Genomic DNA, 12,517 nt, shown 5'->3' with positions numbered 1-12,517 from the left:
TCTCCAGTGTAACAATCAACAATACATGTGTGTGTACGTAAACGCCAGTGAAGCTTTGTATTGGTACGTAATCTGAATTTTCGAGAAACCCTCCACGCACCTATAAATATAACCAACAGTATCTATTATTGGTTTGCTATAGTTGGTATACTATAAACCTCGGAAGCTATAATTATGATTAATGCTTATCAATCGGAAAACTTCAGATAATTGACCAGAAATATTTATAAATTTCGAACATTATAAGCCATTTAACTTCCGTGGATTCACATCGGACATTAATACTTTTACGAAGACATTATATAACTTCAGCGGTAAAAATCTCAAAGTCGACCTGTAATCGGCGTATGATCAGCGAGGCCCACAGAGCTAGCTCACTCCCCACGAAGTGAACTGTACCTACGTCAACTCGAAATCAACTCGCTCATTGTGAACCCTCTATAAGACATCAAGGAAATTCCAGACTAGAAAAAAGACTTTTGTATATAAATCATTGTTCGTAGTAGCTGTTTGTAATAACTGTTATTGTAAATTATATTATTGTTTGTGTATTAAAATATATTTGTATTAACAAATAAAACTGTGTGTATCAATCTTGTTGGCAAATATCATAAATTGAATACATATCGGCATTTATTTAACTATTAAACCTAAATTACAATTTAACTCAGTTTTAGGCTATTAGAAATTGTAATACGTAACATTATTAAAATGGGTGCTAAGAGGCTAAAGCAATCCTAAACCTGTGACGTGGAATGGTGCCAATAAAGAAGTCAAAACGACAATGATGAAAGTGGTCCGACACACAGAAGACAAAGAACGAAGAAGCTAAAACAACCAGTAGCTGATGGCATTGAAGGGTTCCAATAAAGAAGGCAACAGGGAAATGATGAAAGTGGTCTGACACACAGAAGACAGAGAACTAATAGACTAGAGCAACCCGAAACAGGTGGTGTGGAGGTTTCAATAAAGAAGTCAAAACGACAATGATGAAAGTGGTCCGACACACAGAAGACAGAAAATTAATAGACTAGACCAACTCGAAACAGGTGATGTGGAGGTTTCAATAAAGAAGGCAAAACGACAATGATGAAAGTCATCCGACACACAGAAGACAGAGAACTAAGAAGCTAAATCAACTTTTAACAGGTGGTGTGGGAGGGTTCCAATAAAAAAGGCAAAACGACAATGACGAAAGTCATCCGACACACAGAAGACAGGGAACTAAGAAGTTAAAGCAACTTTTAACGGGTGGTGTGGAAGGGTTCTAATGAAGAAGTCAAAACGACAATGACGAAAGTCATCCGACACACAGAAGACAGAGAACTAAGAAGTTAAATCAACTTTTAACAGGTGGTGCGGAAGGGTTCCAATGAAGAAGTCAAAACGACAATGATGAAAGTGGTCCGACACACAGAAGACAAAGCACGAGGTGATTAAAGCAGGCCGAAACCCGTGGGTCTTTCGGAATGACTAAAAGAACTAATTTGAACACATTTGGACGAACAAAATAGTTTAGATTTAAATATTTTCTAAATTTCATATCACTCGTTAAACAAAGATTTTAAAACTTTGTTTGTAACTCAAGCATAAAAAAGACATTTTAGGTATGTGTTTCTGTTTATGTTAGAAACTGCTGCTAAGTACTTACCATACAGATCAGAGGAGTAAATACCATCCAGCACAGTTTCCACCATATACAAGGGTAATACCCTATCATGTCTTTCAAGTTGTCAAAGAAACGGTTGACGCCTGTCAGAGAGAAAACGGTGTACAATTTTAAGATTTAAAGATATAGTCCGTAATTTTCGTATTTTGTATTTTATTATTCAAGTAGTTTCTTATCGTAATTTAAATATCTTTGTATTTTCAGAATTAGAAAAGCTTCTCTGTCACACAAGTGTTAGAATAAATGAATGGTCAGAGTAAGGATATATTAGTTTTTGTTCGTAATTAATGTTTGTAGTCAAAGTACACAAAAAATAATCAAAAACTTGTAAAACCAACTTAAAGCTTCATCTTTCTGCTATCGTAAATTCAGTTCAGATTTTGTTGCTAATATATATAAGTTTGAGGTTCCTGGTTTTGTACCTTCTTTGTTTTTTATACACTTTGATATTTCTTTTTTTATCATAATTTATAGAGATTTACTTTCTAGTTTAAATATAATAGTTCATAATTAACTTTACAATAGTAAACTTTAAGGAAATCGTATCATTCATTTCAATTATCTGAATTAAATATTTTTCTCTACAAGTATCACAATGACATTTAATATACTGTGGTTTATGTGATAGTACACCCACAATAATTTTCATTGTTTCTTTACTGGCCTTATACATGTTTCTATTAACTTAAGAAAAGCATATTAGCATCTCGATCGTAGAATCTGTGTACTATGCGCCATTACTGACGAGACCTTTCGGTTAACACCAGAGCTCTTCAGATTAGATTGGTATGCAATACACATAACCTCGGTCGAAATGCTATTTAAATCAATCATTTGTGTGATAATGCACTATATTGCACAAACTATCGATATATAGACCACACTTCGTCAGCACAAGGCATTATATACCATAATAATGTGCTATTTCATGTCGCCTGTTTCACTGTTTGTGGGGAAAAAAACAGGTTTATTTGAGAAAAAAAATTAGCTCTGTAAAATTAAACTTCTGTAATTAATGAGGTTCCAAAAGTCAGTTCTCTGAAGAATAAAGTCTAAGCGATGGTAACTCACCATATGACCATGAGATCGAAACCACTTCGAAGAAAATCAAGAAGAGAAGAGAATAACCACTTGCAGCGTAGTATTCGAAGAGTTGGAAAACATACATACCTCCCTAGCAAATATACGTGACAAGCTTAAATAATACAGTTTGATAATAGTCTTAATCTGTAAAAAATATATATATATTTAAAAATTCTGAACTTTATGCAATATAGAAAGATAGAGAGTTCGTCAATGGATTTGCATTTAGTGAGCTAAACGTCTGTTAAGGGTAAAAAAATGGTTTTTGAATTTCGTACAAAGCTATACGAGGGCTATCTGCGCTAGCCGTCCCTAATTTAGCAGTGTAAGACTAGAGGGAAGGCAGCTAGTCATCATCACCCACCGCCAACTCTTGGGCTACTCTTTTACCAACAAATAGTGGGATTGACCGTCACATTATAACGCCCTCACGGCTGAAAGAGCGAGCATGTTTGGTGTGACGGGGATTCGAACCCGCGACCCGCAGACTGCGAGTCGAGCGCCCTAACCACCTGGCCATGCCGGGCCGGATAAATAAAAAAAAAAAACATCAACCAAGAGGACCTTTCAGGAAATTTTAGAAAAGCTTAAGAAAAACAGGTTTTTCGAGTGGTCAAGGAAAAACAAAATTCCAGGGCTGTAAAAAGCCAAGAACTTTACAAACATTTAAATATATTTATATTTTGAATTGCTTCGACTCGTGGCTTGTAAGTAAACAGACACAAAACGCATTGTGGTCAAAGAGCTTGGAACATAGAAAATACTATTCCAGCCTCTTTGGTTTGTGGTTGTTAAGAGACAACCAAATATTTTTTCATTCCAACGAGGTATATTTTTTTGTTTTGTGCACAGTGAGTTATTTCGATCTTTGAGCAAAATATGTACAATATTTATAATATGTATAATTTCTACATTTATACAAATTAAAATACTTTAAAAATAAATTTTATCTCCATGATATATTTGAAAATTGAAGGATAGGTTAATTGAATAAATGGGACGAAGGAACGACCGTAAGAGATGAAAAGCGGTTAAAAAACATTATTATTGCATTTTGCTCAGAGAATTTGTTTCGCCTTGTACTCCTAACCTTGAAAATATTAGTTCAGATATTTTTTGTGGGTGGGGATGTTATTTCAATTGATTTAGTGAGTTTCAAACTAATTGTAGCAAAGAGCAAGATGAAATCAAACCTGCGATACAAATCCCAGTCCGATGATGTAAGATATTAGGCAAACAACAGCGATGAAAATCTCCTTGTGAGGGCGAAGCAAACGCGGCCATTCGTCCACAACAGCTGTAATAAACCCTTCCATGGTGCAGAACTAAAAATTTAAATGTTATTAATAAATGATAAAATTAATATTGAATAGTGTTAAAACGTTTTATAGCAGTTAGTTATCTTTGAGTCCCAGTAACTCGTGATCTAGAAAATATATAAAACGCTAGTGACATCTGTGGCCACGTATTAAAACAAATTGTTCTAAGTCGAGCGCTTAAACTGAGACGTCAGTAAGGGTAATTTATCAGTGCAATTAGAAGTGGTACACGACTCAATTTTAAATACGAGTTACAACGTTAAATAATATTTCTTAGGACAAAAAGTGACATAAATATCATTAGAGATAATCCTCACCTTAATATAATTTATTTTGACAAAATCGCAACTCACTTTTCAAAATATATAATTATTGGAGTCAGTACAATGCTAGACCTAGGTATCTTTAAAAGCAAAACTTAACCAAATCAGTGATTTATCATGACTCTGAAAAATAAACTAGATAGAAAGAGAATTCAAATTAGCAAACTCAAATTATTCATTCTATGTACCTATTTCTAATAAAATATTGAACACTGTGACAATTTAACTATATTTGCTTTTAAACACATGATTTTAAACGTAAATATTCAGGCATTTGAAATTTCCGTAGACAGAGCAGGAATATTACAAGTTAAAGTGCGTAAAGAATTTTCACTTAATGCTATTATTTTCCTGCACGAATTCCACTGAGATTTTTTTTTTTTTTGGTTGAACAATTTACTCAGAATTTTTCCAATATGTTTTAAACATTTGTTTTATTATTTAATTCCTTGAGAAATAGCAAATGTTGCTTTTTTGTAATCAATGTCCTAGTGGGAACTTAATAAACTATTTCTCTTTGACATTTTTACTCTTTTGTTATTTCATCCTTTAAATTCAATTCAGTTAAAAGAAACAAAAGATTCAATGAGCCATACTTAACTTTCAATATTTCCCTAATTTTAATTTTTAAGCTTTATATAAATGTAAGTCAAACATTAAAAGACTCTTCTTTGGTTTCTCACATTATCTCTTTATCAATAATATTTTTCGTATTCCATATGCTTAAGTACAGTCTGGGGGAGAAAAACTAACCATAGGATTTTAATGGGGCGATACTTACAAAAACTGGAAATTAAAATATTTGTCTATTTCTTTGAACAATCACAGATTGTACTGTTTTAGGTAAAAAAGAAAGACAAAAGTTATTTACAAAATTTCTCTGTTTACGAAGGATCTGAACTTCCATAAATGAAGTTTGTTGAAGTATACGAATATTTAAAACACTCACAATACCTTTACTGTCAACAAGATAGCTCATTCTTCTGGCGTGACAATCTTCTTACGTTGAAACAGCTATTTTATTTACAAATAAACAAAGCAGACAAATCTGCTTATTTATTTCATTAAATTCTTTTCGTTGATTCATTTTTAACGTGACACCCAATAATACACAGCCTTACCTGACTATCTAAACCTAACATCATTATCATCAAGAAAAAGAGAACCGCCCAGAGGGGTGATATCGGTAGTTTCATGGTAGCAGATGGATAAGCCAGAAAAGCCAGCCCGGGACCTGGAGAAATGTATGATCTTTTTTAGTTGTAAGGAATAATTAAAATAAATGAAAACAATTATTGATAACCATAAAAGATAGGTAGAATAACTTCATTACTTCCTTTGGATCTTATAAACAACTCGAAATAACACAACATGAGTTACAGCAGAAACACTTTCAAAAAAACGTTTTATTCAGATGATTTTACTTTGTTTATTTTTTACACTTTTCAAAGTCGTTTCTAAAACATAAACTCCTCGTGTAAAATACCAACTTTTTCTCACTTCTATTTCCTCAGCTATCGAATCCTGATCCCAAATCTCTCTCAGTTAATATCTCTTTAAGTTAGCTTATGATAGAGCTCTCATATCCAAAATACACATATTTAAACCAATATCTGTAAGCAGAAGACTTGCATAAGAACTATCGTCATGATATCTTATATTTATTGATATAATATTAGGTGATTTTTTAAAACTTCAAAATGTGCAGTTTGTGTTTGCATTTCGGTAAATTCGTTTGCAGTGCACAAAATTAATTTTAAAATAAAAACAGTTAAAAGGCTTAGACTCAAAATAGATACGTAATTAACAACCACTAAATGATTCTTGAGCTTGAAATTTTAAAGTTGATTTTAATAAAATGCGAAATACATTTTCGAATTTCGTAAAAGACTAAATAAAAGTTAAAGTAACATTTTCGTATGAAAAGGAGAATCATTTGGCACGTAAAGAAAAAGCAGTATCGTTAGAAAAACTATGAAATATCTAAAAGGTTAGTTAGACTCTTACCTGAGGCAGCAACTTCTTCGATTGGTCTCTGCTGCTCATGCGCCATGAATCCCACAACCGAAAAAATCACAAATCCAGAAAACATTGACGTTCCTGTGTTGATGCAAGACACAATCAAGGCGTCCCTGGTGGTAAAATGTAGCACTGAGGTAAGGACATTTCTACAAACGTGGGAGCTTTTAATAATCTCAAGCTAAAACTTATTTTGATTACACCGTATAAGTTATTTTGCTAATCACAAACAATAAAGAATATATACTATAATTTCACAATCAAATCCTAAAACAGCACTAAATATCTTAAATGACAACTTACAATGTACCTTCCAAACACCACCCTGTGCAATGCTAAAAACAAATATCACTTAGGCATACATTTACTGGATTGCACTTTTGTATTATCCTCCTGAATTGTTTTTCTCTTTAGCGCAAAGTACCACAATGGGTTATCTGTGCTGTGTTTGCCACAGGGATGGAACCCCGAGTTACAGCGTTATAAAACTCTTAAGCTTACCGCTGATCCACCAGAGGGGACAACCTTCTAAAACATCACGTTTTCGATATAATAACAGCTACCACAAGCTCAACTCATAAAAAAAAGAGATTGTCAGTGTTCACGAAATAAATAAGTATAGAAAATAAGAAATTGAATACTTTTGCTTGTAATATATCTCTTCAATGTGAACTTTACCGAAAGCGTAAGGAAGGGGGATAAAGAGTTTGTCCAACACTCTCTTTATAAAAATAAAGAATTGTCTATTTTGCTCACGTGGCTAGATTGTTCATGGGATGGTTAATTATTATTATATATATACTAGCTGGGGTACTCATTCCCTGGACGGAAGTTATGTAAATTCATGATTAATGAAAGGTTATCTTAGGACATAAAAAGTTGCTTCCCTTATATGTAATTGTAAAAAACGCAAGAACGCACATAAAAACTACAAAACACAAAATGTGAAACCGCAAGTTTTTGTGTACCCCTGCATGGACCTAATGAATCTCCATACCAATTTTGGTGAAGATCCATTCAAACCCTGCAAATTAGTTACATAGACGTACAACAGACAGTACTATTATATTTACATAGATACGGCTACTGTTGTTGTTGTTGTTGTCTTAGTACAAAACTACGAAATGGTTTGTCTGCACTCTGTTCACCGTGAAGAATCTAACCCTGATTTTAGCATTGCCGGTATGTAAACTTACCGCTAATCCACCCGGGGATATGCTGCTAGTATAAGTTTGGTAGGTTTGCCCACTCCAAATTAAATAATCTTGATTCAAAATACCAAGAGGCTGTGATAGGACAAGAAAAGTTTGAAACTGATCCACCAACTCAATTCAGGATCTATAAGAACAATACTAAGGAAGAATAAAAAAAAACAATATGGTTCAGAGGTATGCATGCGGTAATCTAATTTTTTTTGCGTTTCCTCATTGATAATAAGGCACTTTTTTAAAACTGAAATTATCAAATTATTTCCCTCTCACAAAAAATATTTGTCCTCGGTCCCTATGTCAGGTTCGTGGAACAACACAAGTTGGACTCAAGTTTTTCGGTGATAATTCATGATATTGCATACTCCACTTTCCTGCCAGTAGAACTGAACCAGGAACTGAGCCAAAGGATTAACCCACTAGCAATTACTAATAAGGCACTTTTTAACAACTCAAACTACCTCATGTACGTTATACATATTTTTATATTGTAATACTATTGATACTTACGTATACAAACTTGAGCATTTTTAATCCTTATAACTTCTGCGTAATAATAACAATACTCAATTTGTGTCGATAATAACTTTCCCTTGTTATAAATGGCCGCCAAGCATAGTTAAAACCTCTTCTGACCTTGCTGTGGAAGTTTCTTTGTTTAACATGAATTGAGATAAAAAACTAAGAGTATTTCACAATGATTTTGTAATGAAAGTGCTCAGAAACCAGATGCAACAATAAACATTCTTTTATAAGTAGGAACTTTACTGTTCCTCCTAAAGATAAAACCTAATTAATCTAACTGTATTCATCCACTTACTATCGTGGCTTTTGAAAAGCACATACAATAAAAAAGTATAAAGAAAAAAAGAACTAACATTTGTTTCATTGTTTGTAGTTAAACGCAAAACCACGCAATGGGTTATCTGTGGTGTGCCAACCACGGGTATTTAAACCCGATTTTTAGCGTTATAAATCTTCAGACTTACCGCTGAGTCACTGAATAAACTCGGTAATCAGAGAACTTTCGGAAGGTAGACTGTTCTTCATTATAAAGTAACAAAAAAGTTACTTGTGTCAGTGACTTATGATGAGAACAAACATGACTCTCGTTTTGTTAGTGTGTATGGTCACAAAAAATAACAGCTAATTAATCAAAAAGACTGTTTATTTATAATTAAACAAAATATTATATTTCTAATCATTTAAAATTAATTACTTGTAAACGTTGTTATTGTACTTATTGTAGCTTCCAAGAGCAATCAGGGATCCAAGACCAAGACCATACGAAAAGAAGATTTGGGTTGCAGCGTCGATCCATACCTATGTAAAAAGGGTTTAAATCATTATGTAGCAATTATAGGCAGTTTGTTCCTTTTCACATCAATGACAAAAAAGTTATGATAACAAACCTCAAATAACAAATTTTTATGCTCCACATTTACACATCACAAGTAAAGGTTATTGACACGTAATATATACCTCATATAAGTAGCATTAATTAAAATAATACATATCATTAAAAGGTTATTGACACGTAATATATATACCTCATATAAGTAGCGTTGTTTTTTTTATTGTTTCTTTTGGGGGGGAGTTGATATTTCTCTGGAAAACACCAACATTTTTGAGGTAGCTCAGTTCATCATGAACAAATGTCCAAAAAACTCCAAATGAGTTTTATATACGCCGATCTTCTGAAAATAAGGAAGTCTAGATTTATCATAGGGGCCCTCCAGAGCACAGTTAGCCCATTGTGTAGCTTTGTGCTTAATTTCAAAACAACAAAAACATTTATCGTAGGGAAGTAGGCTCTTTTTTTTTTTTTTGGCTTCTGATAGACGTGTGTGCGTAACTTGCCATCTGGGCATCATGTAACCAAAACATTGAGAAAAGGTATTTAGTTTTTACATTCGAGTTCATAAATTAATTCTTTGTCTGGATGAACCGAGTTTAATTTGTCATGAAACTATTTAATATAGTTGTTATCATTAAGAAGTAAGATAAACATGTCATCAACATGTCGTACATAGAAATTAGCTTTTTCATCAAATTTGTTGAAGAACTTATTTTCAAAAGTCATCCATGAAGATGTCGCAAAAAAAGAGTGGATAATAGATTACCCATGCTCAAACTGTGATCTCATTAAAAATAATCCATATTGAACCGGAAATATGAATTGGTAACATACACTCCAACTAAGTGTGTAAATCTCTTGCCATAAGTACGGTAAAGAAAAAAAATCATCCAATTACATTAGATAATGTGTTCATGGTTTCATCTCTTCTAACTTTGGTGAATAAGCTTTTTATGTTTCAGGAGGCCAGACGTTTTTTATTTTCCTTTTACGTTTGTTAGTTTTATAAAAAGCTCTTTGGAGTTTCTTGCAGAATATTTATTTAAATCCACTAACGATGATAGTCTGTTCCCTAAATATTTTACCAAAGGATAGGTCGGAATATTGTTGTGAGCTACAATCGGTCGAAAGGGTAAGCCCTCTTTGTGCAGTTTGGGATGTGCATAAAGTTTGTTTTTTAGCCACGGTATAGCGGCTCATAAAATGGCTCTGAGTTGTTTTTTCAAGTACAAACTTTTAGCTCATAGCTCCTTCATCTCTTGACTTATTTGAGATCTAATTAGCGCCGCGGCTATTAGGGGATTTTTTTTGTTTGTTTGTGGGTGGGGGGGGTAATGTTAGGAAGGACATGATTTAATGTCTTTCTGTTAAAGGTTTGATGTTCTTGATTCAAGCTTTGAGTTATATCGAAATGCGTTTGGTTGAGTTATTTGTGCATTATTATACTGCTGGGTTATTACAGATTTTTATAGATTTGCACAAAGTACTTCTCCTTGTTTATATTTATGAAAACAACAAAAGAAAAACAGAAGTTTCACGAAATCTCAAGTGCTGAAGTGTTACATAGAATGAACACCTGAGGTGTTACAAATGACATTTTATTCGTTAAGACATTCGTAATATGAAACGATATCTCGTAAAACACCCGAATTTTACCACGGGCGATGATTTTCATGAAATTTACTGAAGCACTTTGGAAAATCAACTGAAAGGGTACGAATACTCGTTTGTTTGTATATGTAAAGTTTTGTAAATTAAAGCTTCATAATTTTATTTATGTCAGTTTTAGTAACGAAAATTGTTTATCTCTGTTTTTGATACACTGTACTAGACGTTTGAACATTGCTTGATTATTTCTGTCTGAGGTTAATTAAAAGTCTGAGCTCTGGTAATGAGCGAAAGGCTTTGTTCGTAACGGAGAAGAGCAGATAAAGGGTGGTTGAAATCCTATTAAACACACTCCTCTTATTGAAAATCAATAATGAGATAGTAAATAAGGTAATATCGCATCTATTAAAAACTAATAATAATGCTTCACTTTCACTCTTTCTATTTAACTATTGTACACCATAAGTTGAACTAATAGTAGTAGTAGTAAAGATGGAGGTGATTACAATTACTATCAGTCTTACTGCAATGTAGCACCACATCTATTACAAAGTAACTGATGATGCATCATCAAGTTATGCGTTGTACACCGTAAGTTCAACTAGTAAAGATGGAGGTGAGTACAATTACTATCAGTCTTACTGCAATGTAGCACCACATCTATTACAAACTAACTGATGATGTTTCATCAAGTTATGCGTTGTACACCGTAAGTTCAACTAGTAAAGATGGAGGTGAGTACAATTACCATCAGTCTTACTGCAATGTAGCACCACATATATCACAGACTAACCGAAGACGCTTCATCAAGTTAAACATTCTATGTCATAAATTGAAAACTACTTATGTAAGTGTATTTTGGATTTCTTTTTCATTATTTTCTCCCTTTTTTATGTTATCTACAAGTACAAGACTTAAGTTGAAACTCGGAAATATTACTTTTATGTTTTATTTAACCGAGTACCTTTCCTATAGATACTGCTGTAATAACAAAATAAAACGTAATTTTAAGTAACTGATATAATGATAGTATAAAACAGTGTTTTAAATACTGCTTTATAGATTGCAGATATCAAAATGCATCGTATCTCAAAGTGCTGAAATGATGCTTATAAGTTTCATTAATATTTGAGGTTTTCTAATCTATAACCTCATCCATTTTTGTGGTTTGTTTCATAACATCACATTCTGATACTATTAATGCAAGTTTCTGGGATATCTCTCATCAAATCAAGTTTAAAAAAGGTTCTTAATTACTTATCATCCATCTTCGAAATTCAAACAACTGTCGAACTTAAAAAAATTACTTTGATTACGTAAGCTGATAGGACTGGTTTACTTCTTACTCTGAATTAAAAAACGAAGATCGTATTAAGATCGTATATTAAGTTCGTAAAGATCAGTAAAGCCATTTATATTAGAATATCGTATCATACTGGAAAATGGCTACATAATCTATTAGGTTTAAAACTGTCTAATTATACTTGGAAAACATTTTGAATATTTTAACCAGTAACCGTCATTAGTCCCAACTAGGAGTAATGGTATGAAGTTTTTTCGTGTCAGTAAGTATTAATATATGTAAATTAAAAACTAGCATTAGTGTAAATGTCAGAGAATTATACATAGTAAGTGATTATTAATGCCAAATAAAAATACCAAAGTTATGTTAAAATTGACGACAACATTAAGGTTAAAGCACAACAAAATAAAAAAACGCATACGAATTAAAAGTAAAACAAATGAAGGGCAGGTCTGGATCCGGTGACCGTCATTTTTAATTATTATAAGAAAAAACCGAAGCATCAAGTAAAACAAATGAAGGGCAGGTCTGGATCCGGTGACCGTCATTTTTAATTATTATAAGAAAAAACCGAAGCATCAAGTAAAACAAATGAAGGGCAGGTCTGGATCCGGTGACCGTCATTTTT

The 12,517-nt window shown here is 32.8% G+C and overlaps 1 protein-coding gene across 1 annotated transcript in view; it reads right to left on the bottom strand.

Moving 5' to 3' along the window:
• The window catches only part of LOC106478520 (sodium- and chloride-dependent GABA transporter 1-like), a 65,728-nt gene that overhangs the window by 3,329 nt on the left and 49,882 nt on the right, over positions 1–12,517 (bottom strand). The window contains exons 7-12 of the mRNA XM_022382419.1: positions 8,841–8,944; positions 6,402–6,526; positions 5,516–5,628; positions 3,946–4,077; positions 2,741–2,843; positions 1,652–1,752 (exon numbers count right to left, since the gene is read on the bottom strand). Of these exons, the coding sequence (XP_022238127.1) occupies positions 1,652–1,752; positions 2,741–2,843; positions 3,946–4,077; positions 5,516–5,628; positions 6,402–6,526; positions 8,841–8,944 (678 nt within the window). The remainder of the gene's footprint in view (positions 1–1,651; positions 1,753–2,740; positions 2,844–3,945; positions 4,078–5,515; positions 5,629–6,401; positions 6,527–8,840; positions 8,945–12,517) is intronic.

Source organism: Limulus polyphemus, unplaced genomic scaffold, assembly GCF_000517525.1.
Source record: "Limulus polyphemus unplaced genomic scaffold, Limulus_polyphemus-2.1.2 Scaffold11, whole genome shotgun sequence".
Lineage (NCBI taxonomy): Eukaryota > Metazoa > Arthropoda > Merostomata > Xiphosura > Limulidae > Limulus > Limulus polyphemus.
Note: the sequence above shows the minus strand (reverse complement) of the source record. Positions and strands in the feature narration are given on the sequence as shown.